General features: G+C 44.9%; 3 protein-coding genes across 3 annotated transcripts; 2 read left to right on the forward strand and 1 right to left on the reverse strand.

The window, feature by feature from the left end:
- Positions 1 to 14,856: 14,856 nt before the first annotated feature.
- LOC147988803 (uncharacterized) lies at positions 14,857 to 15,207 on the reverse strand. Its single transcript, XM_087535930.1, has one exon. It carries the CDS (start codon positions 15,205 to 15,207, stop codon positions 14,857 to 14,859), a length of 351 nt encoding a protein of 116 aa, XP_087392056.1.
- Positions 15,208 to 16,797: 1,590 nt separating this feature from the next.
- On the forward strand, positions 16,798 to 18,770 carry LOC147988804 (uncharacterized). Its single transcript, XM_087535932.1, has 2 exons — positions 16,798 to 18,660; positions 18,750 to 18,770. Exons 1-2 carry the CDS (start codon positions 16,798 to 16,800, stop codon positions 18,768 to 18,770), a joined length of 1,884 nt encoding a protein of 627 aa, XP_087392058.1.
- A 1,052-nt stretch (positions 18,771 to 19,822) lies between these two features.
- Positions 19,823 to 21,164, forward strand: LOC147988805 (uncharacterized). Its single transcript, XM_087535936.1, has 2 exons — positions 19,823 to 20,659; positions 20,739 to 21,164. Exons 1-2 carry the CDS (start codon positions 19,823 to 19,825, stop codon positions 21,162 to 21,164), a joined length of 1,263 nt encoding a protein of 420 aa, XP_087392062.1.
- The last annotated feature ends 4,743 nt before the right edge of the window (positions 21,165 to 25,907 follow it).

Below are 25,907 nucleotides of genomic sequence, written 5' to 3' on the forward strand. Positions count from 1 at the left end.
CCGTTCGTCACTGACCAAGAGCATTGGAATGAAGAGTTGCTGCTCCAATTCTATGCCACACTTCACATCCGCGGGTATAGCAGAGATCCGAAGACCTGGGTCCTGGAGTGGATGACAGGAAACGTTCATCATGAAGCCAAAGCCTTTGACATCATTGAGCTCACTGGTTTGCCCACTCCTGGCGATCTCTACGAGCATGGCTGTCAGCTTCATAGTGAAGCTATTGAGAGCATCTTTCAGAAGACTGAACCTAATATGAGTCAGATGCTCAGTATGATGAAGCCATTGCCCCAAGATGCTGCTTATCCCACGGAGTTCTTCGTTGAAGACCTTGAGTATCTTCCAAGAACCATTTATCACATCATAAGGCGAACTCTCTGGCCAATCAAAGGACATTCTCCCCATGCCAAGCTGGAAGGTGCAATGAAGACTTTGGTCTTCTACATTCTTCATGGAAAATGCTTCCATACACAGGATTTCTTCATTCGCCAACTTGCTGCATCTGGCTCTGATCTGTTTGGTTTGAAGTTCTACGCCCCTTGGGTGATGCGGCTGATCAAACTTCACTCTGCTATCTCATATCAGCCCTCGGCCCGCAATCATCGGATCTTTTTGCCTAATGTGGATATGTCTATTGAAGCCATCTATCCTGAGCCTGCCAAGGAACCTCTCAGTCTTCAGAATGCAGAGCATCAAATTTTTTCTCAGAACGTTGAAGGCGTTGAAGCCGTAACTCGTGTGTATCCTTTGGCTGGAACTACACGTGCACCGCATCCTGCTCTCACTGAAGCCACTGACAGTACAGCTGCTCCACGACCCAAGAAGCTCACTCGTGTTCTCAACGACCGAGAGCTTCTTGTGGCTCTTCATTAGAAACAGGATAGGCATCATGAATGGCTGAAGCGTCAAATGCAAATCCTCTTGGTGGATGTTAATAGCATTCGCAATCTTGCCACCAAGAATGCTTTTTTTGCCCATGAAACCTCTTGCCGCACATGGAAAGGGCTGACGCTGATGTGTTCTGAAGATGATCTTCAAGAGGATGGCTTCACTGAGCGATTCAAGTTTGACTCCACACCTCCTCGAAGGGCAGTGCTGCGACACACTCCATCCCTTGAAGACTCTGAGTTCTCTTCCTCTGCTGCAACTGTGAATGCCAGAGTAATCGAGGATGAAGACGATGCTACTTCACCGCCACCTCCTTCAGCACGCTTCGACTCTGCTCCAAGCTCTTCAGCACCGCCAAACACCACGAACGACCCTGCTGCTTCACCTACTCCTCATGGGAACGAGTAGATGCTCTATGTCTTCAAACCTTTTTGGTCCTTACTGACAAAAGGGGAGAAGAATATGAGGTTGATAGTCTTCAAGCGGGTCCATATGGGCGGGTGCTTTATATTTTGCTTCGTGCTTACAACTCTCGCTTTGCTACATTTGGTTCTTTGAGTTGTAACACTTAAACTCGATGGTCGTCTGCTACTTATTTTCCACCTTGTGTTGCGATGATAAATTCTGCATGTGCGACGATAAATTCCGCACTTAGATCATTCTGCAGACGTCCATTTTCCATTATGCATGTCATTATCTTCATATACTTTCACATGCATAGTGGATTGTCATCATAAGTTGAAGTGGATCTCCACAAGTACAACCTGCCATGTGCATTTGCATTCCAAAAGCAAATTACTTATATGCACATCTTCAGGGGGAGCCCTTGCAACTTATGAATACAATTCCTTATCCTTTACAATTTCACAGATTATATTCCCCGTTGAAAACTTCAACTAGTTTGTCATCAATCACCAAAAAGGGGGAGATTGTAAGTGCATCTAGTGCCACACCTAGTTGGTTTTGGAGTATTGACGACAAACCTAGTTGAGGGACTAATGTGTTTGTGAGAATTGCAGGATAACACAGGTAGAAGTCCCTCATTGATTCGGTTTTCCTACCAGAGATGACCCCTAAAAATGTATGAAGACATTGAAGTCAAAGGTGGTATATGAAGATATTCACATTGAAGACTATGACAAGAGAAGACACCACATGAAGCCTATGGAGCTCGAAGACTTAGATCTTTCGTAGTTCTCTTTCTTCTGTGTTGAGTCATAGGAACCACCGTACTGTTAAGTGGGGTCCAAGAGAACCAGTCAGAATGACTGAAGTGATGCTTAAACAAAACCTATGTCTTCGAGTGAAGACTTTGAGAGCGAATCTTGTCCAGAGTCGGACAAGTTAGCTTTGCTTGTAGCCCAAATAAAGTTGTCGTGTGAGTTTGAAATCTGACCGTTGGAACATGTGTCAGTTCCTTAGTGACCCAGGGTCATTTCGGACAAATCAGGTCGGGTTGCCAAGTGGCTATAAATAGCCCACCCCCTACAACCATAAACGGTTGGCTGCTCAGATTCAGAGTACGGCTTTTGTCGTCTGAGAGCAACCCACCTCGAAGCCTTTGAGAGAGAATTCCTTGCGAGGATAAAGCCCTAACCACCCAGAGCCAAAGAGAATTAGGCATCACTTAAGTCTTCTTGTCTGTGTGATCTGAAGACTTATTACACTTGAGGACTGTGCATCCTCCAGCCGGTTAGGCGTCGCGTTCTGAGCATCCAAGAGACATTGTGGATTGCCGGTGAACGAAGTCTGTGAAGGTTTGGGAGTCTACCTTGGAGACTTACCAGAGTGATTGGGCGAGGTCTGTGTGACCTTAGCTCAAGGGGAATACGGTGAGGACTGGGTGTCCTGAGCTGCGTGTTCAGGACTGGGTGTCCGGGACTGTGTGTCCTAAGGTTTAAATACCTAGCCGCCCTAACCAGACGTACAGTTGTCACAGCAACTGGAACTGGTCCAACAAATCATTTTCTTTAGCGAGTCACTGGTTTCATCTTCCCTTCCCTTTACTTACTGTTACTCCTTGTGAAGTCATTGTATGTTCGCACTATCTTTTGTCTTCACTGAGTGACTGCGTGTTCTGTGTGGCTTCACAATATCTTCCTACCCGATCCTTACTACATTGCTGCTATTAGTCATTATGCTTTCACTCTATTGAATACTTGACTATGGCTTGCCTAGTGTAGTCTACCTTCCGCTGCAGGGTAATAGGTTTATTTCTATCGTTTGTCTTCATAACTTCCACGTTTTGAAGACTCATAAAAATCGCCTATTCACCCCCCCGCTCTAGTCGATATAACGCACTTTCAGAGTCCATGAAGAAGACAAACGCACGTAGTCGAACGAATCCTCACAACACAACGTTACCGGAAACAACCCGAAGAAGCAACACCGGAAAGAAGCAAACAACATAGTAAACAACCACCACTTAAACAAGGCATGATGCACAATCAAGTATGATGCATGTCCGGTTTAATGAAGCATGACATGGCAAAGTGCACAAACAATCCTACAAATAAAGTGGAGCTCAATATGCAACTCCGTTGCATATTGACAAAACATCACATTCAAGTTATTTAGTTCGATCTTGTTTACGTACCCAACAATATGAAATGTTGTTAAAACATGGCAAGAGGGTGAAGCAAAGGAAAACTACCTATCTAGGCAAGTTTAAATGAGGCCGGAACGACAAACAACAAGTCCGGAAAATCCTCATGTGCATATATTGGTTATGGTACTGTTCTGCCCTAAACATTATTTTAGAGTTGTTAAACATGCAAAGTGAGTACACCATGTTAAACTAGACATTTTCTACCCCATTTACATATAAAGTTTATTAAATTCAGAGTTACGGTTATTTTGTTATGAATTAAAGCATTTTAACATGGCATAGGAGCAAATTTAATCAAACAACAATTTAAACATCTCAAACATAGATGAAAGTTGGATATTATGAATCTAGACAAAATTCTAAGCAAGTTTCATATATAATTTATTTAGATCCGATGCACGGTTGTGAAGTTATTAAATGCATGAAACTAGGGGGGTTTTCTGTAAAACTGCAATTCCCTGGAAATTAGCTAAATTCACAGAGACTGGAAAAAAACATCCACGGGCTGAAACTGGTGCAAGTCTGGGCCAACTGGGAAAAACAAAAGGGACGCTGCTGGGGGGGCGTCTCACCATGGGCCAAGGCCCCGTTCGGGCGAGACGACATGCTTAAGCTGGGCCTGGGAGAGGCCGCTGGGTCAACGTGAGGCGCAGCGGAGGCGCTGACTGCGTGTGCTCTGTGCGTCTCTGAAGAAAATGGCAGCAGCAGGTCGAGGCAGCTCGGTAGGGGACAGGCGCGGTGGCAGCTGGTGCTTCCGGCGACACACAACGACGGGACGGCCACCGGATGCGAGGCGAGGTCGTCGGGGACCGATTCCCGGCAGTGGGCGGCGGATCCGGCGAGGCAAGGTCTTGGCGGCGGCGACAGCAAGAACGAGCACACGGGGTGGCAAGGAACTTGGCGGGGCGGCGGAGGCAGAGACTCGTTCGATGCAGAGGCGAAGCAGCAGTCACAAGGTTCGGTGAGGACGCGAGGATTCAGGCGGGGATGGACGCCGACGACGCGGACGAGGCGAAGGCCTCCGGCGAAGAAGCTCCAGGCAGCGGCGCTGCAAGATCGGGGACGTGAGCGTCCAAGGCGTCGGGTCTCTGCTGGAGAAGGGAGAGGCGAGAGAGATTAGAGAGGTTGAGAGACAGGAGCACGGCGAGCAAATGAAGGGAAGGCAGGGGCATGGCGACCTGGTCCTCTGTGGCCTAGCTGACCGTGGTGGTGGTGAGGCACAGCTCCGGCGCGCTGGGCAAGGGGCTTCTGCTCCGGTGATATACGGCGGGGCCATGGCGCTCGGCTCAGGAAGCGCCCGGGAGGAGCTTGCGCTGACGAGCTTCCCGGTGACTAGAAGGATTTTTTTGGGTGGCTGCGAGTGATTGGGATCGAGGAGGGACATGGGGGAGCGCTGGTTGGTGGAGAAGGGGATCTGGGAGGATCCCGATGAGAGAGTGGCGGCGGGTGAGGAAAAAGAGGGAGTTGGTCTAGGGTTAGGCTAATATATATAGCGAGTAGGATAGGTTAAGGGCTATCTCGTCCCTCCGACTGTAATCGAACGAACGAAAAAAAATATGTTAGGAAGTCCAGTTAACAAAATGGAGACGTTTTGTAGATGTTTGGGGTTGATCCGGACACAGCGGTAACGACTGTCCGGGTCGGGTTCGGGACAGATTACGGACGCGTGCGCGAGGAATGCCGCGGGCTGACGAGAGAGGTTAGGTTGGGCCTGGCGGTAGGTAGTGGGCTGTGTAGACGGTCTCGAGCTGAGAGAAGAGAAGAGATGGAGGCCCGCGACTGTTTCCGGAGACCGAAAACGTCCGATGATAGACCGACTACTATTGCCTCTATATTTATCCGTTGGGGCATCAAACGGACTCCGAATGCGATGAAACTTGGCAGGCGGTCTACTGACAACAAAGCAACACCGCATGCCAACTTTCAACCCATTCCGAGAACATTTTCCGGCCACTTATAAAATAATATTTCGGACATGTCGCGGGCGCGTGCAAGTGTGTCTGGGCTCAGAACGGACAACGGAAGGAACTGGGAGAACCCGGATGGATGCAAGTTTTGAAAACATGATGATGTAAAGCGGATGATGACATGATAAAATGCAACACGCAAGCAAATGACAAGGCAACACCAGCGAATAACTGGAAGACACCTGGCGCAACGGTCTCGGGGCGTTACAACACTCCACCACTACGAGAGGATCTCGTCCCGAGATCTAGAATGGCATCGGAGGGCAAACGGAAGAGAAAGAAAAGAGGTAAAATTAAGTTGCTTCTTTGACAAATGAGTGAAACCACGAACCTTGAAAAGGTTAAGCCATTTCGAGAAAAGAATACAACGGAGATGAACGAAGTTGAAAAAACTCCGTTAGAAAAAAGGGACAAGGAAGAACAACTTCGAGCAGCACTCCGGTTGAGAAGTTATGCAAGACTTGATATGGTGAAAGAACTTGAGCAGAGGACACGACACTCCGGTTAGACAAGATAGAGAAGGAATAAGACTGATATAATTTGGACAGCACCTCGACTGTAAATGGAAGAAATTGAACATAATCTTGACAAACCGAGATGAGGAGTGAAAAGAGCAACATCACTAGACCTCCGGGAGAAAGAATAGAATAAAGATAATTGAGACAAAAGAATGTAGAAGAAAATGCCAACTTCTGCTACAAACGAGCTTGAAAAGGTATCCTTAGGAGATGGGTCGAACGGAGTTGTTGCAAAACCAACAACGAAAAGAATAAGCTTGATATGGTCTTATGGAATACATCTCAAATTATGAGGTGACAACCTGCCACTCACGGGAAAAAGAATTGGATTGGTATGAGCAAGGAGACAAGAAACTTATTTCACCGGAAGGATGAAATAAGAACTTGGGTCATTTATGAACACCATAGGTAGCAACAATCCTTAGGGAATGCTCTAGGTGAAATATAACCCAAGATAATTCCAACGAATAGGTTGATGGATTTAAAATATCTCATTCTTAACAATATGTGAATCATGAAACATGAGCTCAAATTATCAAAAATGACAAAATAGCACCTCCAATAATATGGTAGAAAGAATTGCACTCCGGATTGCACGAAAAAGAATACTTGTGCTCCTTAGAAAAGAATGTTGATGAACACTTCGAGAAGGAAATTAAATCATTGATGAAACCATCATGTAGAACCTTCATGAAGAACTCCGGTAACAAAAGGATAACGAGAAGAAAGAGAAGTTGAAAACACAAGGTGAATCCTTGCAATGATTAGATGGATCTTCATGATGAAATAAATTGAGAGAGCTTGGAACTCCGGAAAAGAAAAGATGAAACAATTGAAACCAAGATTTTTGATGAGGCTCCGGAATAAGGAATTAATCACTTGGATGAAACAAGAATAAGAATTACATTATGCTTATCCTTCACCAATTAAATTGATGACAAACAACGGATTTGACATATTACTTATTCTCGTAGAAAAGATTAAGAGAGATATAACATAAACTTGGGAAGGTCTTCGACGAACCATCGGTAGGATTTGAAAAACAACGAATGAGTTGATATGATAACCATGGAATAGAATCTTGAGCAAACTACCATAAGAATTGAAAATGAACAAAGATAAGATAAAGAAACACCGGGAAGAATTAGCAAATGAATGAATATGCTTGAGAGAATTTAGAGACAATAGAACGAAGGGATCACGAACTGATTAGAGATTACTTGAACGAAGCACCGGTAAAATTTGGGGAATGATAGCTAAAAGCTGAGAATGAATAATTCTGAGATGATGGGCTTCGTAGAAAAACAAACTGAAATACTCTTAAAATGCTCCGGATGGGTGAAAAGAAATACTGATAGATGAATACAATGGTGAGAGAATGGCAATAAGCTAGAACCATGAGTCTAGAAGAGAATGGAGCAAGATTAAAGAGAAACTCTTCTTCGGTCTTCAAAATCCGAGAATGACGACGAGAACACCACCATGAATTATTGAGGCACACCGGAATGAAGAATGGAAAAGTTGAGCCAACGATGAAAAGAATTTGAAAGATCTTGGAGAAAAGCATATGACTGATGAAAAAATTCATTCTTACGTCAATCTTGGAAAAGAATTTGAGAGTAATGCCGGGAAAATTAGAAGAGTTAGGTAAGATCCTAGGAAAGACCTGTGGGTTAGGGCCCACTCAAAAGAAACTCCGTTGAAATGATTTAAAGAGAGAGATTGCACCAGTAGAATTAAATGACTTGAATGAGATAACAACCTCGAAAGATCTTGAATGAATGCAGAGTGAAAACACGAATCTTCTGAGATATCTTTAGCACTCCAGAACAATTAAATAGCAAGAAGTGAATGAATATGAGGTGCACCGGCATGAGAAGGTATTTGAAACGAGGAAAAAGGATATGATCAACACCAAAGCTTGATTTGAATTCACCAGAGAAGAAACAATGACGAATGGCGAACTTTAGGCTCCGTTAGTATCTTCATGAGAATCACCGGATAAGAACATTGAAGGAAAAGGATGGAGAGACTTCACATCAATAAGATGGATACTTGATCAAGAAATCTGAATCTTTCAAGAAAACAACGGTGGGTGGGTGGGAAAACACTGTTGAGAATGAAACGAACATCGTTGAGAAGAAATGATAATTGATCTTGCTGATGTTGAAATGATCGGATCCACTTGAAGAGAAAGCACACCGGTGAAAAGGATTGACAAGACAATCTTGATGATCAAGACGGATTGGTATCCACATCGGAGTATGAGAACACCATTTGGGGAAGGTATGGAATCAACACTTGACATTGAAGCAACTCGAATACCACAACTCAAAACAAAACAAAGGATTGGCTTGCAGAATAAGCCAGAACAAACATATGATAGAGATTTCGTCCAAAGTTTTTGTGGTGGGGCCTACACAGGCTCGATCGTACAGCACCATCATGTACAAGGCAGTGCACATGACATACGAAGTGTCCCCGAGTCGGCATAGCCAAGGACTCTTTAAGACACAACGAGACCACTGTAAAACCAACCGTGAATAGGCGGACCACTAGATGTCGAACCCCAATTTCATATCATACATCTGTCGGAAAGATTTCCTAAGAGCTACTTGAATTCCCACTTATAAACTCCCGAAATTTTCCGGTTATGCAATCAGGTGTTGGGGATACAGGGGAAGCATAATATCTCACCCAAAACTAGCAAATCCTACATCCAGCTGTATCCATCCTTTAACACATAACCAAGAAACCTTCGGAAATCGTCTACCTCAACCTTCGAAAAGCATCCGTTATACAAGTTATGGCAATACTCCCGAACTCCCGCCCCAGTACTGGGTGGCGTAGAGGTTATCTCACCAATGAACTGCATAAAGGAGATTTCCGATGTCGGCGTACTAAACTCAGGTATTCCAGAATTGCAACGATAAAATTGTGACGACAACACCTCGGAGCTCAACTCCCCGGGACACTGCCACAACCCCTAAAGACAGGAGGCACCAAGAACAATGTTCTCGTCACAAAACCATCGGAACGATTCCAAGATACCCACGTGATCTTAAAAAAAATTAGTGAAATTTGAGAAGAGAAGAGTCAAACCTCTAAGTGAGGATGCCTTACCAGAGCGATGAAGGGACTGGGAAGTTAAAAGAATTCCTAAACTCTCCGATATATAATTCCTAAATGACTCAAAACATTTTTCTAGACTCAACAACGGCTGCTAAAAATGATCAAGCAGTGGGGGCTCCTAAGGTCGGGGAAGGCTCTGATTACCAACTTGTAACGCCCTCGATGCGGCTATATCTCCCACGTGTCGAAGCACGACTTAGAGGCATAACCGCATTGAAAGCAATGTCGCAAGTGAGGTAATCTTCACACAACCCAAGTAATACAATAGGGGAAAAAGATACATAGTTGGCTTACAATCGCCACTTCACACAATTACATGAATAAAGCAATACATCATCAAGATACAATCAAGGTCCGACTACGGAACCAAAATAAAGAAGACTACCCCAAATGCTACACAGATCCCCGATCGACCCCAACTGGGCTCCACTACTGATCAACTAGAACGAACAACACAAAGGACAAGATCTTCATCGAGCTCCTCCCGAGCTGGGTTGCGTCATCTGCACGGACTCATCGGCACCTGCAAGCTGGTTTTGGAAGTATCTGTGAGTCACGGGGACTCAGCAATCTCACACCCTCACGATCAAGACTATTTAAGCTTATAGGAAGGGTAAATGGTATGAGGTGGAGCTGCAGCAAGCGACTAGCATATATGGTGGCTAACATATGCAAATGAGAGCGAGAAGAGAAGGCAAAAGCACGGTCGAACAACTATGATCAAGAAGTGATCCTAGAACAACCTACGTCAAGCATTACTCCAACACCGTGTTCACTTCCCGGACTCCACCGAAAAGAGACCATCACGGTTACACACACGGTTGATACATTTTAATTAAGGTCAACTTCAGGTTTTCTACAACCGGACGTTAACAAATTCCCATCTGCCCATAACCGCGGGCACAGCTTTCGAAAGTTCAAATCCCTGCAGGGGTGTCCCAACTTAGCCCATGACAAGCTCTCATGGTCAACGAAGGAATAGACCTCCTCCCGAGACATTCCGATCAGACTCGGTATCCCGGTTCTTCAAGACACTTCGACAAGTTAAAACCAATCCAGCAACACCGCCCGGATGTGCCGACAAATCCCGATAGGAGCTGCACATATCTCGTTCTCACGTCACACTCAGATTGTCTTAGGTACGGGTAGGCTAGCCCAGAGTTGCCCCTGGTGGCCACCGGCAGCTAACAGGTTGGACCAACACTCAGAGGAGCACTGGCCCGGGGGGTAAAATAATGATGATCCTCAGGAGCGCGACTCCCAAGGGAAAAGAAAAGGCAAGGTGGCAAATGGTAAAACCAAGGTTGGGCATTGCTGGAAAAGCTTTAATCAAGGCGAACTATCAAGGGGTTCCCATTATAACCCAACCGCATAAGGAACGCAAAATCTGGGAACATAACACCGATATGACGGAAACTAGGGCGGCAAGATTGGAACAAAACACTAGGCATAAGGCCGAGCCTTCCACCCTTTACCAAGTGTATAGATGCATTAATTAAATAAGATCTATTGTGATATCCCACCAAGTAAACATGTTCCAACAAGGAACAACATCTCCATGTTCCAACAAGGAACAAACTTCAATCTTCACCTGCAACTAACAACGCTATAAGAGGGGCTGAGCAAAGCGGTAACATAGCCAATCAATGGTTTGCTAGGACCAGGTGGGTTAGAGGCTTGGTTCAACAATATGGGAGGCATGATAAGCAAGTGGTAGGTATCGCAGCATAGGCATAGCAAAACAGCGAGCAACTAAGCAAGCAAAGATAGAAGTGATTTCGAGGGTATGGTCATCTTGCCTGAAATCCCGCAAGGAAGAAGAACAAGTCCATGAAGAAGACAAACGGACGTAGTCGAACGAATCCTCACAACACGACGTTACCGGAAACAACCCGTAGAAGCAACACCGGAAAGAAGCAAACAACATAGTAAACAACCACCACTTAAACAAGGCATGATGCACAATCAAGTATGATGCATGTCCGGTTTAATGAAGCATGACATGGCAAAGTGCACAAACAATCCTACAAATAAAGTGGAGCTCAATATGCAACTCCGTTGCATATTGACGAAACACCACATTCAAGTTATTTAGTTTGATCTCGTTTATGTACCCAACAATATTAAATGTTGTTAAAACATTGCAAGAGGGTGAAGCAAAGGAAAACTACCTATCTAGGCAAGTTTAAATGAGGACGGAACGACAAACAACAAGTCCGGAAACTCCTCATATGCATATATTGGTTATGGTACTGTTCTGCCCTAAACATTATTTTAGAGTTGTTAAACATGCAAAGTGAGTACACCATGTTAAACTAGACATTTTTCTACCCCATTTACATATAAAGTTTATTAAATTCGGAGTTACGGTTATTTAGTTATGAATTAAAGCATTTTAACATGGCATAGGAGCAAATTTAATCAAACAACAATTTAAACATATCAAACATAGATGAAAGTTGGATATTGTGAATCTAGACAAAATTCTAAGCAAGTTTCATATATAATTTATTTAGATCCGATGCACGGTTGTGAAGTTATTAAATGCATGAAACTAGGGGGGTTTTCTGTAAAACTGCAATTCCCTGGAAATTAGCTAAATTCACAGAGACTGGAAAAAAACATCCACGGGCTGAAACTGGTGCAAGTCTGGGCCAATTGGGCAAAAAACAAAAGGGACGCTGCTGGGGGGGGCGTCTCACCATGGGCCAAGGCCCCGTTTGGGCGAGACGACAGGCTTAAGCTGGGCCTGGGAGAGGCCGCTGGGTCAACGTGAGGCGCAGCGGAGGCGCTGACTGCGTGCGCTCTGCGCGTCTCTGAAGAAAACGGCAGCAGCAGGTCGAGGCAGCTCGGCAGGGGACAGGCGCGGCGGCAGCTGGTGCTTCCGGCGACACACAACGACGGGACGGCCACCGGATGCGAGGCGAGGTCGTCGGGGACCGATTCCCGGCAGTGGGCGGCAGATCCGGCGAGGCAAGGTCTTGGCAGCGGCGACAGCAAGAACGAGCACACGGGGTGGCGAGGAACTTGGCGGGGTGGCGGAGGCAGAGACTCGTTCGATGCAGAGGCGAAGCAGCAGTCACAAGGTTCGGCGAGGACGCGAGGATTCAGGCGGGGATGGACGCCGACGACGCGGACGAGGCGAAGGCCTCCGGCGAAGAAGCTCCAGGCGGCGGCGCTGCAAGATCGGGGACGTGAGCGTCCAAGGCGTCGGGTCTCTGCTGGAGAAGGGAGAGGCGAGAGAGATTAGAGAGGTTGAGAGACAGGAGCACGGCGAGCAAATGAAGGGAAGGCAGGGCCATGGCGACCTGGTCCTCTGTGGCCTAGCTGACCGTGGTGGTGGTGAGGCATAGCTCCGGCGCGCTGGGCAAGGGGCTTCTGCTCCGGTGATATACGGCGGGGCCATGGCGCTCGGCTCAGGAAGCGCCCGGGAGGAGCTTGCGCCGACGAGCTTCCCGGTGACTGAAAGGAATTTTTTGGGTGGCTGCGAGTGATTGGGATCGAGGAGGGACATGGGGGAGCACTGGTTGGTGGAGAAGGGGATCTGGGAGGATCCCGATGAGAGAGTGGCGGCGGGTGAGGAAAAAGAGGGAGTTGGTCTAGGGTTAGGCTAATATATATAGCGAGTAGGATAGGTTAAGGGCTATCTCGTCCTTCCGATTGTAATCGAACGAACGAAAAAAAATATGTTAGGAAGTCCAGTTAACAAAACGGAGACGTTTTGTAGATGTTTGGGGTTTATCCGGACACAGCGGTAACGACTGTCCGGGTCGGGTTCGGGACAGATTTCGGACGCGTGCGCGAGGAATGCCGCGGGCTGACGAGAGAGGTCAGGTTGGGCCTGGCGGTAGGTAGTGGGCTGTGTAGACGGTCTCGAGCTGAGAGAAGAGAAGAGAGGGAGGCCCGGCGACTGTTTCCGGAGACCAAAAAGTTCCGACGTTAGACCGACTACTATTGCCGCTATATTTATCCGTTGGGGCATCAAACGGACTCCGAATGCGATGAAACTTGGCAGGCGGTCTACTGACAACAAAACAACACCGCATTCGAACTTTCAACCCATTCCGAGAACATTTTCCGGCCACTTATAAAATAATATTTCGGACATGTCGCGGGCGCGTGCAAGTGTGTCTGGGCTCAGAACGGACAACGGAAGGAACTGGGAGAACCCGGACGGATGCAAGTTTTGAAAACATGATGATGTAAAGCGGATGATGACATGATAAAATGCAACACGCAAGCAAATGACAAGGCAACACCAGTGAATAACTGGAAGACACCTGGCACAACGGTCTCGCGGCGTTACACCTGGCCCAATCCAGTTGATCTGAGGTTTCCCTCCAGAGCCAAGGCCGTGGAGAGGAGGAGCACACCTCCAAAACAACGCTTCCAAGAAAGGCCACGACACCCGCGGGCGCCACCGGTGCCGGCTCCAATGAAGATCGAAACATGGAACCAACTTCATGCGTACGTGTGTCCTTTATGCGCGTGATTTTTCGGCCTGTTATCTCACGTGGAAAGAGAAAACAAAAAAGTAAGTAGTCTGAGGGTCGAACTGCAAAATATATAAAACCAGACATCGGAAAAGAAAACCAGGAACCAACCGCTTTGGACGTTTTGCCTGCACGTGACACTTCTCACACGCGCAGCCCTCCCGAACTGTCCGCTCGTTCTCTTTTCAAGGAGGCGTTACTTGACTAGTTGCTCTCGGTTTCTTGTTTCTGGAGGAGCTCCATCTGGTTAATTAGGACTATCAGTCGTGTATAGTATGTATGCCTACAGTGCACCGCACTAGGAAGAAATGTCGTAAATAAGCTCTGATCTTTTTGTCTAGGCAAGTCATGATATAATTAATGAAAGCACACAAGAATATTTGAATGTTGGTAGTTGGCCTACCAAATTCATTGATTAGTAGAGGAAAAGCGAGCTACAGAGAAGCCAGGCGGGCAAAGCATCTGAGGGAGATGCAAAGGAGAAAAAGAAAGAGGCAAGCCCGAAGCCAAAACAAAGAAACAGCCTAGCCTGGATCAAACGGGATCTGAGCTCCTGCCAAATTCCAAAGATGGATCTCCTCCCTCACTTTTTGCATGAAGCCTTCCAGCTGCAGCGCTTCATTTTGAACTTTTGAAATAGGCGCTTGTTCCTTTCGCGCTAGATTATCTAAGATGTAAGCTGAATGAGAGTGAGAGTTATTTTTTTCTTAGTTGGCGTGGCACTCATGTAGCAGCTTCCTAGCCATTGCTTAATGCTACTCGAATCTGCCCGGGTCGATGGCAGTAGCGACGACATGTTAGGGGTTGTTTGGTTTGTGACCCGAAAGTTGTCACACATAAGGTTAGGCAAGTTTGATCAACTCAGGTGAGTGTTTGGTTCAAGTCACACCTTAGGCAAGATGCATTTAGGCCCCATATGACATACACACAAAAAGTATGGCAAGATTCCCTTAGACTTGCGAACTTATGGCTCTTATTTTGATGAACTATCCTTAGGCAAGCTTGGCAAAAATATGTGGCAAAGTGTGGCAATGCAAGACCTAGAACCAAACAACCCCTTAGTCAGCGAGGCGATCGATGTCCAAGCGCGACGCGTCCAAGGACATTCCGTGAGCAGGTGCAAAGGTATTTTCAGACTTCGTTCAAATAGTTGTTTTCCCACCCTCAACAGAGGGGAGCGTCCGCCGTTAGGATCTTACAGAGCAGCACCATCCACAAGAAATACGGCATTTTCCTGGCGCCCATGATGCCTAGATCAGGTTATAACCTTCCATGGGGACTGCTCCTTCAAAATGGAGGAGATAGGCAGAGCGAGCGCTATATTCATTTTGATTGATGGCGTCGGCTTGGTTCTCATGTAGCACCTGCTCATCGAATAGCGATGCTAGCCGGATGAGCTCCGAGGTCATATGTTCAGTAAGGCCATTCGCTAGGTCAGATAACCAGGTTTCGTTGGACAACACCTCACTGGCCGTGCGATATCTCCGTGCTGATATGTTGAAAAGCGATGGGCCGATGACCTTGGGGCATTCTCCATTGAGCCAGCGATAATGCCGGAAGTTAGCCTTCCGACCGTCCCCCAAGATAATTTTGGTGGCCATGGCTAAAGGCATAGGAATGGTGGACGTGTCCAAGGTCGTGAAGGGTTTTGCCGGGCAAGCCACCACCACCTCAGACGTAGCGTCGTCCGAACTTTGGCAAATCCAAGACCCCAAGGCCACTAAGGTGTTTTGGTCTGCAGACTAGGTTCCACGCCACCCTGCACTTGCCGCCATTGCGTGTGCTCTCGTCGCTCTAGAGCCACGCGCGACATAGTTGGGTCATGCATTTCAGTACCCACGCCAACAGCTGGTGTACTGTCATCATGTAGATCGCAAGCGAAATCAGCCCTGTTTTTAGCAGCACAAGACGTCTGCTTTTTTCCATTAGCCCGTCTTTCAAAGCCACCGTCTTCTTACCAAACTTGACTAAGAGGGGGTCCAGATCAGACTTGGTGAGTGAATAATTAATAAAATGGTTGCATGCATCTTCCAAATGCAGAGGCCGGAGGGTCATCCTCCTTTTCGTTAAAAAAAAGATTAGACTTGGTGAGGTTGCACAGTGATAATGCGAGTTATTTACTCAAAACCATCACATTATGGGCTAGGGTAACAGATCGATACCACATTTGAGGCAGTTCACAAAAAACCACCAACAATGGGGCTAATCTGTAACGCGGAGCACTGACGTTGCGTTTTAGCCCAAAAAACCGCGAATCCGACAGGTGGGTCCCGCCTGTCGGGCTGACGTGGCGCGTGTTGACGGACGCCATTAGACGGCGAGAGACGGCCGTTTTGGCGTGCCCGTCTACTAGGTCAAGTTGTTCCCCCCGTCGATTCAGTCCACCCCTCGATTCAGCCCTTCCCCGCTCCGCTCCGATGGCGACCAGCTCCGGCGGCGACGGCGCACACGGAGTCGACAGAAGCGGCAACGACGCACTCGGCGGCGAGGGTGGTGGTACTACTTTAGGGCAGAAGCGGCTGCGCTCGAAATGTGGAGTCATCGGTCCCCACACCAATGACGGCTGCGACCTAGATCCAGAGTCGGCCGCAGCGGTGGGCCTGTCGCCGGAGCCTGGTACCGAGGAAGCAGCTTCGCAGATTGGTCCCAAGGATGTGCTCCCGTTCGCCCCATCTTCAGCTAGGTAATCTGAATCTTTCAAAATATGTTCTTTCAATCTTTCCTTACTACCGGATCTGTTTTATACATTGAACAAAGATTCTAGTTCTGAATATTGATTTGTTAGTAATTTAGAAGTGACTTCCTGAATATTTATCGAATATCACATCTTCAGTCAGGGTTCAGTTATGTTAGTAGTACTGTAGGGTTCTGAATTTTTGGAGAAAATCACACTGCAGTGTTCATTTATGTTATTGTCATGTTACTATAATTGACTTGGTAATTTTGCTTACACTGCATTGTAATGGTGAGCTATATTAGGCCTGAAGATATTCATTTGTCTATGCTAGTAATGTTAGTACTAATTTGATGGTTCTAAATTTTTTGAATAGTGCATTCTAATGGTCAGATATAATGGTCAGTTATGTTGATACAATTGACTTATTAATATTCATTTGTATGTCCATTTTTGGCCTGAAGATTTATGGTCAATCTATTTCCAGTTTCCTGGGAAGAAGTATGCTCTTGTTAAGATGTCTGAAAGAGAAATCACTTATGGTAGTTTGGTCAATGTAATGGTCACCAATGGATACTGTAAGGATGACAGTCTTTGCTACTTGAAAGAGGAAGATATAGGGCTGCAAGGTGTTTGTGTCATTAAAGGCAACATTGAAGTAGTTCGAATGCCGAGAGAATTTGAGAGCACCCAGACATTGTCACTGACAGTTGTAAAGGGAAAGTTAGTTATTGAACCACCAATTGGAGAAGATCAAGATGCACAGCAAATAGATGCAGAGCCAGATGTTGTCTTTGCTGTTGCTGAATCAGGTGTTGTGCACAAATCAGTTCCTCCTAACTGTCAGTTACATCTTGGGACACAGGAAAGTGTAAATTTTTTGCCACTCAAATCAGTTCCTCCTAACTGTCAGTTACATCTTGGGACACAGCTTAACACTGAAGTAAGTGTCAATTATGCTGATTTTCAGTTTGATTCAGATGAGGAGGACAATGCAGTTAGTGAGGAAGAAATTCCTGTAGGAGAAGAAGAAGATGACTCAGATTCAAGCAGTGATGAAGAATTTGTAGTTGATGTGGACCTCTTAGGTGCAGGAGAAGAAGAAGATGACTCAGATTCAGTGCAGTATGTGGAAGAACAGAGAGCAAAGAGGAGGAAAGAGGAACATGAGCTAGATGAAACTATTGCTGACATAAAGAGGAAGAGAGCTGAATACATGGCTAGTACACACTGTGAGGGGGACACAGATGCTGAAGATATATATGACATGGACCAGGAAGAAGATGATGAGGAGGCCCAAGAGATCCCAGTTCCTGAGCCTGTTAAGAAGAAGGCAAAGAGGCCAGGTCCTACAAGTAGGTCCCACTCAAGTGCTGGGCCAACCATTAATCCTGATTGGTTTCCATCTTTAGAAGAGGAAGATACAGGCTTTGAAGCAGATGATGATGGCAATGAACCAATGTCCTTTGTTATCAGCTCTGGCAGAAGGAGTAGAGCTAAGAAAAGACCACCTAGGGTCTGGTATGATGAGGAAAGGATGCATCCAGAACAACAATTTCAGCTGAAGCTCTGTTTCAAAGATGTTTACCAATTCAGAGAGGCCCTTGTCAACTTGCATGTGAAACAACTTAGAAGATACAAATATCACAGAAACTGCAGTGATAGGATAATAGTTTGCTGTGATGGAGATGGATGTCAGTTCTACATGGTAGCAGCACAGATAAGAAATGAGCCCACTTTCTGCATTAAGAAGATGATGTTGGAGCACACATGTCCCACCCAGTCTGAGAAAACTAGGATTAGTTCAAGGTGGCTTGGCAACAAAATGCTTGAAACTATCAGATCAGATCCCAACACTACTGTACCTGCTATTGTTGACAAGGCAAAGAGGCAATTTGGGCTTGAGATTCCTAGGATGATGGCATGGAGGGCTAAGAAGAAAGCAAAGGAGATTGTGCTTGGTGATCACAAGAAGCAATATAAGAGGCTGAGAGACTATTTGGAGACTGTGAAGCTTACAAATCCTGGATCTAGGTGCATTGTCACTACTGTTAGTGGCAAAACCAGAGAAAATCCTACTGCTGGACCAAGGTTCCATGGTCTATTTTTCAGTTTGAATGCATGTTGTGAGGGCTTCTTGAATGGATGTAGGCCATTCATAGGTCTAGATGGCTGCTTCATCAAATTGACAAGTGGTGCACAGATACTAGCAACTACTGGAAGGGATGCAAACAACAATATGTACCCCATTGCATTTGGAGTGGTTGGAGTTGAAGATACAGTGAACTGGTCCTGGTTCTTGACACAACTCAAGTATGCTCTAGGAGGAAGTGAAGAGGGCAAATTTGGAAAGTACACATTCATGTCTGATAGACAGAAGGTTAGTTCATTTAGTTCATTTGCTTGTGCATTTAGTTGTTCATTTAGTTGTTCATTTAGTTCATTTAGTTCATTAGCTTGTTTATTTAGTTGATGCCATCATCAAAGTGATGCCATCAAGACTAGTTGGTAGGTGTCGAGTCGTAACGCTTCTTGTCGACACTTAGGTCTAGATGGCCTAGGGTGACCCATGTAGGATCAAGAAACATATGCATCATCATAGTGATGCCATCAAGACTAGTTGGTAGGTGTCGAGTCGTGACGCTTCTTGTCGACACTTAGGTCTAGATGGCCTAGGGTGACCCATGTAGGATCAAGAAACATACGCATCATCAAAGTGATGCCATCAAGACTAGTTGGTAGGTGTCGAGTCGTAACACTTCTTGTCGACACTTAGGTCTAGATGGCCTAGGGTGACCCATGTAGGATCAAGAAACATAGGCATCATCATAGTGATGCCATCAAGACTAGTTGGTAGGTGTCGAGTCATAACGCTTCTTGTCGACACTTAGGTCTAGATAGCCTAGGGTGACCCATGTAGGATCAAGAAACATAGGCATCATCATAGTGATGCCATCAAGACTAGTTGGTAGGTGTCGAGCCGTAATGCTTCTTGTCGACACTTAGGTCTAGATGGCCTAGGGTGACCCATGATGGCCTAGGGTGACCCATGATGGCCTAGGGTGACCAATCAAGACTAGTTGATCATCAAAGTGAAACCATCATGTTTAGTGATTTTAAATGATTTAAAATCATATTAAATCATATTAAATCATTTAAAATCATGTAAAATCATATTAAATCAATTAAAATCATATTAAATCATTTAAAATCATATTAAATCATTTAAAATCATTTACAATCATATTAAATCAATAAAAATCATTTAAAATCATATTAAATCAATTACAATCATATTAAATCATATTAAATCAATTAAAATCATTTAAAATCATATTAAATCATTTACAATCATATTAAATCTATAAAAATCATTTAAAATCATATTAAATCATTTAAAATCATTTCAATTCACTTTCATGCAGGGTCTACTCAATGTAGTGACAGCAGTATTCCCAAACTGCCATCATAGGTACTGTTTGAGGCACATCTATGCAAACTTCCAGAGAGCAGGATTTGGAGGAGAGGATTTGAACAGATGCATGGATGCAGCTGCCTATGCTTACACTGAACATGACTTTAATTTGGCTATGGAAAGCATGAAGGCTGAGTGCACTGCTGCTTGGGAGTGGATGTCAAGAATTCCTCCTAAAGCTTGGTCTAGGCATGCAATGGACACTAATTGCAAAACTGATTTGGTGGTGAATAACTTAAGTGAAGTTTTTAATAAGTACATTCTAGATGTAAGGAACAAGCCAATTGTCACAATGATCAATGGGATCAAGGACAAGTTTCTTGTGAGGTTCCACCAGAAGAGAGAGGGTGGAAAATGTGCTAGATGGGAGATTGCACCAACCTATGCAGAGAGGTTGGAGATGAACAAGAAGTATGCAAGGGATTGCAAAGCACTGATAGCTGGCCAAGGACTTTTCCAAGTCACTAGTGGAGACAAGACCTATGGTGTTGACAAAAACCTACAGACATGTGGGTGCAAGAAATGGGACATCACTGGAGTTCCTTGCAACCATGCTTGTTCTGCCATCTATAGGTCTAAACAGCTCCCAGAGGATCATATCAATGTGTTTTTCCAGAAATCTATGTACTTGGAGGCATATAAGCCAGTAATTTACCCTGTTCCTGGTCCAGATAGCTGGGTGAAAACTCCAACACCTGACATTGAACCACCACAATTCAAAGATGACAAGAAGGGGCCAGCAGAAGAAAAAAGGAAAAAAGGAAAGTTTGAGCCACCTCAAGCAAAGCAGACATCTAGGATGGCTACTATAACATGTGGGAACTGCAAGCTCCAAGGACACAAGTACACAAGTTGTCCAAAACCATTGAGGCCTGATCTGCAAATCAGGAGGAACAAGCACATGGTATTTTCATTTTGAAATTAGTTGAGTGTTCATTTCTATTGACTGATCATTATAAAGTTGTTTAATTTTTTAATTACAGGAAAACAGGACTGTACCTGAATGGCACCATGGTGCAGCTTCATCAGCTACTGGAAGTGCTAGGGGTGCACCATCATCATCTACTACAAACTCCTCTCTTGCTGCTGCAAGAGGTGCAAAGACTACTAGTGCTGCAGGAAGGGGTGCATCCTCATCTCCTGCTTCTGGAAGGGGTGCTAGTTCATCTGCTGCTGCTGGAAGAGGAGCAAAGTCTGCTACTACTCCTGGAAGGGGTGCTAGTTCTTCTCCTACTGCTGGGAGTGGTGCAAGATCTTCCACTGCTGCTGGAAGGGGTGCAAAAAGGTTCAAGCCTCCAAGAAGTTCTGCAGAAGCTTCTACTAGCCAGCCTGCAGGCAGTAGGCCAAAGAGGACAAAGTACATGAGCAAGAGGATGGAGGGGTACTTTTATGCCAGTGGGAACTATTAAATGCTCAAATTTGAAGTCTGTATGCAAGTGCATGTGTGCTAAATCAGGCATTACATCACTTTATTTATGACATTATGAACCTATGTATGGCACTCAGAACCTAAGTTTGTTAAACCTATGTATGACACTTTGAAGTTATCTATGTTTATCTCCTGCTGTTCAAATTCTGTGCAAACATTTAGAATATATGTTCTGTGCAAATATTATGGCAAAACAACCACAAACATTTAGAATATATATTCTGTGCAAATATTATGGCAAAACAACCACAAACATTTAGAATATATGTTTTGTGCAAATATTATGGCAAAACAACCACAAACATTTAGAATATATGTTTTGTGCAAATATTATGGCAAAACAACTACAAACATTTCATTTCATACAAACAAAATACATTAATAAGTAGGACATTGATCCAAAGATGCATTGATCCAAAGATACATTGATAATAAGTAGGACATTAATTAGTTCTTGGGAGTACACAACACAAGTCTTCGGAGTACACAACACAAGTCTTGGACATAAAGACACATAAAGCATTACAGCTTTGGAAGTGCATAAGAGCACATTCATATCAACTGCAGTGCTACCCTAAACCACACCACAATACATACTTAAAAATCATCACATATGTCCTTCAACTTCTTGATCTTATCCTTGTACCCATGTTTCTGTTTGAGCAGATCTGCAATCATGTACTCCAGTTTTTTCTTCTCTTGTTTTAGTTGGTCCCTCTCTGTCACAACTTGGTCTCCCTCTACCACTAGCTGGTCCCTCTCTTTCTCTCCCTTTGCCCTAAGTACCTGATGAAGATTGGTACAACCATGGTCTGCCAGCTTCTTCTTCTCCATCTCCTCTTTGAGATCACTTAGAGCCAACCTAGCATTGCCCAACTCTGTGATAGCATCCTCCTTGTCAGCAACCATTTTAGCAAAGTCTAGTTTGAAAAACCTCATATCTTCCTCCATCTTCCTCTTTTCTCCAACTAGTTTGAAATTTCTTTCACCAAGCTCAACATTTTGTTTCAGCCTGTCATCGATTTCTTTGTTATACATGCTCCACAATTCAGTGAGGGTGAAATGTATAGCCACTGACCACTCTGGGTCTATCCACTCGAGATAGTTGCACTTTAGTCCTGCCTACAATTAAATAAATATGTTCTCAGTAAGAAATTATATGAAATGTGCACAAATTATGTAATACTGTATGAAATTGTAGTTTAGTTCTTTACACCCAAATGTGCATAATCTGTAGTTTTTGTTCTATCCACTGAAATTTAGTTTAATTATATCCACTGAATTTTAGTTTAGTTCTATCCACTGAATTATATTATATGCATTGATTGGTGCCTAAATCAAATATTACATCATTAATTAATAGATATATTCTCAAAATTGTATGCACAAATTCTGGGCAGAAACAATTATAACAGCATATATAATTTTTTTCCCCATCTATAAGATTGTATATGCATAGATTATATGCATAGATTATGGGCAACAACTATTACATCTTCATGGGCTACATTATATCCATCTATAAGATTGTATATGCATAGATTATATAGATTATGGGCAGAAACAACTATTACATCAACTGAAGCAACATCTATCCAGGAACAAATCTTTGATACACAAATTGGAGTACTGACAAGTGAATGAGCATAAACTAACTAAGCTAATATACTTACACTACTAACCAACATACCTTCTCCTAAGCACACGCAAGAAAACGTCTGCCTGTGTCCACAGATTCAAATGCAACAAGCCTGACGCACGGTTCTTGATGCAGACAACGAGACGACAGATCGTGAGCAATGCCACTCCATTCATAGCAAGAGATAGTCCTAGGAAGCTAACCAGCACACAAATTGCACAAATCAGTGACCTGGTTAAAAATCCCCAAATGATGAACCCTAACCCTAGCGGGACGAACCCTAATCCGTGGGGGAGGCGAGAAGCGAACACGCATACCTGGCTAGTGACTTCTTCGCCGTCCGAAGAAGAGCTCGAGGACTGGTCGCTCCAAGAAACCATGGCGAAGCGGCGAAAGGTGGCGAGTCGACAGTGGCGGCGCCGGCGGTGGTCGGGGTCGAGAGAGAGGAGAGCGAGAGTGATGAACTGGCTGGTCTGGTTCGAACACCGACCGGTGCGGGCCACTTAGACGGGCGCGCCAAAACGGCCGTCTCTCGCCGTCTAACGGCGTCCGTCAACACGCGCCACGTCAGCTCGACAGGCGGGACCCACCTATCAGATTCGCTGTTTTCTAGGCTAAAACGCAGCGTCAGTGCTCCGCGTTACAGATTAGCCCCATTGTTGGTGGTTTTTTGTGAACTGCCTCAAATGTGGTACCGATCTGTTACCCTAGCCCATAATGTGGTGGTTTCGAGTAAATAACTCTGATAATGCCCAATGGTGCTAGAATATGCGTCCTAGATCATGAGCACCACATCTGATCGGGAGGGCCCAACTCTTACTAGCATTCGTGTTTGATCATAGCAGCATCTGTTGCATTTGGGTTCATGAAGAGTGCCACATCATCCACATAAAACGAGCGGGGCATCAAACGGCGTCGGCCAGGGAGTTTTGACAGCATGCCACAGTCGGTGGCCAAGGACAGCATGCCACAGTCGGTGGCCAAGGACATCATCCACTGAAGTATGTCCATTGCCACGGTACTCCTCCACCTAACACTGGATGCATTGTGTTGTTGCGTGGTTGTTCCTCTTCTCCACCCTTCTTCCCATTCCGCTCGTTCTCTTCAGCTTCAGTCATCTCCACTGGTTGGTGCTCTTGGGTCCCTCGACTGCCTGGCGAGATTGATTTGTAAAGTGCTGGCGTTCGCCCTGACTCGGATGCCTCATTGTTCTGGTTCATGAGGCTGAGCACCTGTACCATAGGGAGTCGAGAGAGGTAGTTGCTAAGATTGTCAGGGTTTTGCTGCACATCATGCATGAAGTACATCTGCTTGAGGTAGGCGTGCGTGGTTGGGTCCAAGTGATCTTACTCCAGAGGTCCGACTCGGAAACAACTTGCCAGTGGAGCGATGGGTAGGCCACCCAGGTGTCAGGACCTACTAGCAATTCAGAAATATGGAAGGGGAATTTAGGGTTTGGCTATGGAAAATCACCTCGGTCCTGTATAGATATTGTGTAGAGTTTTAGCCCAGAGGCAAATGATTCACACAATTCGTCATATCCAGCTCGGCCACAGCCCGGCTGTTATATAGGCAGGAAATTACCAGCAACGGGTGAAACTACAGTAACTAATGTAACAGTAATAATCTGACAGCTCGCGACGAGTCTTGGGCGAGACGCGATCTGATCCGTTGATCACCCATGAACCATTTTGTCTAAACTCCCAATAACTGAATATATTGACAGTAGTTGTCTTCAGGCCTGACATTGCCCTGTTCTGAGATACAACGTGTCCTCACGGTGTTGCATTACCTTGGCGCCATCCTTGGGTTGTTTCCTTGAAGAACTCCGGAAATGAGTACTTTATGAAATCTGCATCCTCCCATGTAGCTTCTTCAGGCGACAAATTTTCCCATTGGATGTACCACTGTACTACAGGGACATTGTTTCTTGGAATCTGACGGACTTGCAACACACCTACAGGGCCTGTTTTAGTTGTGCCATTAGCATACACCATATGAAGATTAGGGCTGGGTATGGACCATGATCTAATATGTTTCTTTAGTTGACTAACATGAAACACTGGGTGAATCTTCACATGATTAGGGAATTGTAATTTATAAGCAGAGTTGCCAATTTTCTGTAGGATGAGGAATGGGCCATAGAATTTGTTCTGTAGTTTAATAGCCCCTCGAAACCCAAAAGCTGCCAATCTATAAGGAGCCATTTTCAGATATACCAACTCTCCCACTTGAAAGGATCTTTCCACTCATTTGAGGTCTGCGCACGTTTTCATTCTGTTTTGAGCTTGTACCAGATTTCCCTGAGTTGCTCTAACATTTGCTGCTTAGATGCAAGTAATTCTTGAGCTTCTGTATCACCAGGACCAGGGATTGCAAGCTCACTAATTAAGGGAGGGAACACATAAAGAGCCTAAAATGGTGACATCTTCAATGTAGTGTGGTAGGTAGAATTACACCCAAGGTTGTCAGAATCGCAATTCTGTTATACGATTCTACGACTTTACGTTCCAAACTTACCGCTCTGATTCTACGATTTTAGTTCATGGAATCTACGTTTCTACGATCCTGATAGTGAAGATTCTATGATTTGCGATCCTGCCATCAGAGCTCCGATTCGATTCAAAATCACGATTCTGACAACCTTGATTACACCAGTATTCAGCCAAAGACAGCCATGCATGATAACCACTTAGTAGGAGCATCAGTAGTCATACATCTTAGATAAGTTTCAAGGCATTGATTGATCCTTTTAGTCTGACCATTAGTCTGGGGATGATAAGCAGTAATGTATCTAAGTTCTACTTTCAGAGCAGCAAATATATCTTTCCACAACTTGCTAGTAAATATCCTATCTCTATCTGAGATGGTCATTTTAGGAGGCCCATGCAGTTTAATGATATTGTCCACAAATGCTTGAGCTACACTAAGGATTGTGTATGGATGAGATAATGGTATAAAATGGGAGTATTCTATAAATCTGTCGACTACCACCATAATCACATCTTCACCTTTGGAATTTGGGAGACCTTCCACAAAATCCATGGAAATATGTTGCCATGACATATCAGTCACTGGCATTGG

This window comes from Triticum urartu, chromosome 1A (genome assembly GCF_056163025.1).
Source record: "Triticum urartu cultivar PI428250 chromosome 1A, HENAU_Tu73, whole genome shotgun sequence".
Taxonomy (NCBI): domain Eukaryota; kingdom Viridiplantae; phylum Streptophyta; class Magnoliopsida; order Poales; family Poaceae; genus Triticum; species Triticum urartu.